Source organism: Dermacentor silvarum, chromosome 5 (assembly GCF_013339745.2).
Source record: "Dermacentor silvarum isolate Dsil-2018 chromosome 5, BIME_Dsil_1.4, whole genome shotgun sequence".
Lineage (NCBI taxonomy): Eukaryota > Metazoa > Arthropoda > Arachnida > Ixodida > Ixodidae > Dermacentor > Dermacentor silvarum.
This window is the reverse complement of record NC_051158.1, coordinates 183,173,371-183,177,465: the sequence shown is the minus strand read 5'-3', so window position 1 is coordinate 183,177,465 and position 4,095 is coordinate 183,173,371. Positions and strand designations below refer to the sequence as shown.

The following is a 4,095-nucleotide window of genomic DNA, read 5'->3' as shown; positions in this document are numbered from 1 at the left end:
TAAGGCCCTGAATGTTCACCGGCGTCGGGTATTCGAGGATAGCTCGGACCTTCTCTTCGCACGGCAGAACATGACCCCTGTCAATGGTAAAGCCCAATAGGGAAATGCGGGTCTCAGCTATTTGGGCTTTCTTCGGGTTTAGTGTCAACCCGGCGGCACGTAACCTCTCGAGGACGTCCTCCAGGTGGTGGAGGTGCTCCTCGAACGTTCGAGAGAAGATGACAATGTCATCGAGGTACGCCAGCGCATAGCGCCACTTAGCATCCCCGAGAATGCGGTCAATCAATCTCTGGAACGTAGCTGCGGCTCCAGCGCAGCCAAATGGCATACGGGTGAACTGGTAAAGGCCTCGGTGAGAGGTGAACGCAGTTTTTTCCGCATCAGTCGGCTCCATCTGAACCTGCAGGTAGCCGCGGCTAGCATCCAGTGTGGTGAAGTAGCACGCATCGCCTAGATTAGCCACGATTGAGTCCACGTTAGGCATAGGATAAGCATCCTTCCTCGTGACCTCGTTCAGCCGGCGGTAGTCCACACAGAGCCGAAAAGAGCCGTCTCTTTTAGGGACCATTACCACCGGAGAACCCCAGGGACTGTTTGAGCGCTGGACAATACCGGTCTCAATAAGCTGATCCAATGCCTGGTCAATTGCCTTCCTCTTGGCCACACTAACGGGGCGAGGATTGCATTTTCACGGCAGTGCGTCGCCTGTGTCGATCCGATGTCGCACAAGGGAGGTGCAACCTGGTCGTTCAGTGAACATCGTGCTGAAACGAGTCAGCAGCGACGACAGGCGTGCCTTCTCGTGCACCGACAAGCTGTCAGACAAAGGCGGCAGCGAGCAGTCCGAGCTGCGGCTTAACGGGGTGGTCGCCGGGGTAGCCGGAACCTTGACCGCCGTAGCAGCGCAACGCTCGTGAGAAAGCGGATCGCACCGACCGTTTCCCGCCGTGCCGGCCAAGGAGCCTATTTCGGCGGTGGAGTGAGGGACACGAGCCAAGGGGGCCGCGCTAGGTCTCCTCTCATCCTTCACTCGCGCGGCATCCGGCGCCTGAGGGGCCGCCGCGGCCAGCGGGAGTGTAGCGAAGGGTTGCAGGGGGCCGGAAGGGCCAGCCCTGTAGCCTCCGCTTGCGACGTCAATCACGATACCCGTGCGGGCGAGGAAGTCGCAACCAAGAATCACGGGCACGGAAAGACCCGGGAGATGCACAAAGCGCTGACGGCGCACGTGATTCTCCCAGCGCACAACCAACCGCACCGAGCCGCACGAGGTAGCCGTGCCGCTCGCGAGGTGGAAGGCAGTGTCTCAGGCTCTAATGCGGACAGAACGCCGGCGCAAATGAGCCATAACCTCTTCGCCGAACAGCGAGACCGAGGCCCCGCTATCCAGCAACGCCACAAACTGTCGGCCAGCGATCGTAAGGGCGATGAAAGGCGCCGGCGTGGCGGACGGGTCAGTGCCAGCGCGACACGCCATTGGAGCCAGAGGTTGCGTTTCACCACCATGCGCCCCTACTGTCGCCGCCGGAGATAGGGAGCTCACCGGCGGCCGACGCCGTTTCCCGACGGGCGAGGAGGCTCTTGCGTCGGGCGGCGCACAGTGCATGTTCGGGCAATATGGCCGCGTTCATGACAACGGTAGCAGACAACGCCTCGGTCCGATTGAGGGGGCCTGGGCGCGTCTCGGGCGCTGGGTGGTTTTCCTTCGCTAGCCAAAGGGGCACCGCGATCGGATTTCCCCTCGTGCGCAGGGGCACGGGGTTCCCGCTCTCGTTGGCCGTGCGGGGCAGAACAGCGCGCCCGGGCGTACGAGTACGGGTCGAGAGCGCGGTCAGAAAGGTCGCGCGCTTCTCGGTACTCTCTCGTGGCCTCGTATTTCGGGGGATTACGGGGTGTCGAGTCACCACCAGCCCACGCACAACGAGGTTCGAGAGAGGCGGACGGCGGTGGCGGCGGGCAGTAGGCTCTCGCTGCTAGTATGTCGCCCTGAATCCGCTTCGCATCGGAGGCCAACTCGTTTAGGTCACGATAACGGGCACTCCGCATGTAAGCAGCGAAGGTTGGGTGGGCTTGACGAATGGCCCGCTCTACCTTCTCGGCGTCAGATGCCAAAGGGTCGGCGAGAAGATAAAGCTCCTGCATAGCTCTGACATACTCGAGCAGAGATTCGTCGGGGTGTTGGGTCCGAAGCTCTAGCTCGCGACGCATGCGGCGCTCATAGTCAGGAGGGAGGAATTCGCTGCGGAAAAGCGTCCTAAACTCCTCCATCGAACGAGCAATAGCTCGTTCGATAGAACGAGCAACGAGCCGACAAGTCGGTACCACCGCGCCGCGTGGGCTGTTAGCGAGACGGGCAATACAGTGCCTAGCATCGCGCTGTCGTCCAGCCGCATTGCCTGTTGATAGCGGTGCAGTACCTCGAGGTACTCCGTAGCACTCATGCGGTCCGAATAACCGCCGTACTCAGGGAGAGGTACCCGTAGGCTGCTCGGCACGCCTGGCTGAGGGGACTGGAGGGCTCCCTTTAGAGCACTAGGCTAACCGGGTAGCGGTCCGCCAAGCGCAATAACGAGGAGTCGCGAGAACAAAGGTCTCATGTAACCACCTCGTTGCGAGCCTGTGAGCCTCTGCCATAGAATAAAGAACCAACTTTAGAGAAGGGAAACTGTAGCTTCCACAGTGGTACCATAGAATAAAGGTGGTACGAAAATAAGAAGCGGCAGCGCATGGAACTTACTTAGGCATAAGACAGATGGCGCTGCTCAAACAGGAAGCGGAAAAGTAGTTTTTTTTTTAAGCAAAATTCAATATTGACGTTTTTTGCCGGTCGCGTACGCTGGTACGCGCCGCGCTCGCCCGGTTGGCGTTGCGGCACGCCTCATTGCCTTGGCTGTCGCGTAGTTTTCGCGTTCTAATTGCCAGGAGACCAAAGAGCCTCTACTGACGCCCATAAAAACAAGCCACAAGTGAGTGAACGGAACGTGCGACTTTATTGGCAGAAGACAAGCAGTGCACCTTCTCGTACAAGAGCAGAAATAAAAATTGCATGTCGAGATGCGCTGTAATCATTAACGCGAGCTCGTAAACGGCTCACTTTTGTCGTCGCACATGGCGGTCTGGTATCGAGCGACGACCAGCAGTGCAAGCAGATTGGACAGTGTCCCACCTGTTTGCACCGACAGTCGCCGTTGAACATGAGCAACTTTCATTGCGAAGCAATCGGGTGACGCAGGCATCTGCTGCCGCAGCCAACACAGTGACATGGACTACCCGGAAATTTAAAGTTACCTCCGTTCGAACCTGCATGTTTCTTTTTTTTTGTTATTTCGGTGGCCGCGAATGTGTAGGTCACACTTGGTGCCCCTCTATCTTTCAATATGGACATGGTCGGTTTCGCGGGCATCACCTTCGGCAGCCTTTTTGCGGGCCTTTCAACTTCACACACATCGGACCATGTAAGCATGTATGCTGGTCTAGGATTGCCGCAAAAAACACACGAGACGAAGAAAGAGATAACACGAAGCTGTACTGACAACTATTTATTTAATGAAACGAACGCCGAACTTAGATAGATCAGACACACGTGTGCACCCGAAAAGCAACGAGAAATCCAATAAAAACACAGAGCGACTTTCAACAGGGTTGCGATACAAATGCTAGGATAAACATTTGTAGACTACCGAGGCACCTAACACGTGTGTATCACGTAGAAAAATAAAGAAGTTCCTTCTGGGTAACAGCAACTGACTGAAAACTAAGGCAATCACCATCCTTAAAGTGTCGCATGGCTATTGCCTCTACAACCTCTCTTTTCAGCTGGCCATTTTTTCTGCCGATAATCTGCTGTTACTCAGAAAGAACTTTTGCTTCTTTCCACATGATACGCACGTGTTAAATGCCTCACTAGTCTATCAGCGTGTATCTTAGCATTTGTATCGCACCCCTCTTCAAGGTCGCTCTGTGTTATTATTGGTTTTCTCGTTGCTTTTTGGGTGCACACGTGTGTCTGATCTATATAAGCTTGGCGTTCGCTTCATTAAATAAACAGTTGTCAGTACCGCTTCGTGTTATCTCTTTCTTTGTCTCGTGTGTTATTTG

At 55.9% G+C, this 4,095-nt stretch overlaps 1 protein-coding gene across 1 annotated transcript; it reads right to left on the bottom strand.

Annotated features, from left to right (window-relative positions):
- Positions 1-1,304: 1,304 nt before the first annotated feature.
- LOC125945831 (uncharacterized) lies at positions 1,305-2,265 on the bottom strand. The gene has a single exon (XM_049668139.1). The coding sequence runs from the start codon at positions 2,263-2,265 to the stop codon at positions 1,537-1,539; it is 729 nt and encodes a 242-aa protein (XP_049524096.1). The 3' UTR covers positions 1,305-1,536.
- Between the last annotated feature and the right edge of the window lie 1,830 nt (positions 2,266-4,095).

Bases quoted from the DNA above. Each gene is read 5' to 3' on its own strand.
- LOC125945831 (XM_049668139.1), bottom strand. From the start codon at position 2,265: ATGGAGGAGTTTAGGACGCTTTTCCGCAGCGAATTCCTCCCTCCTGAC.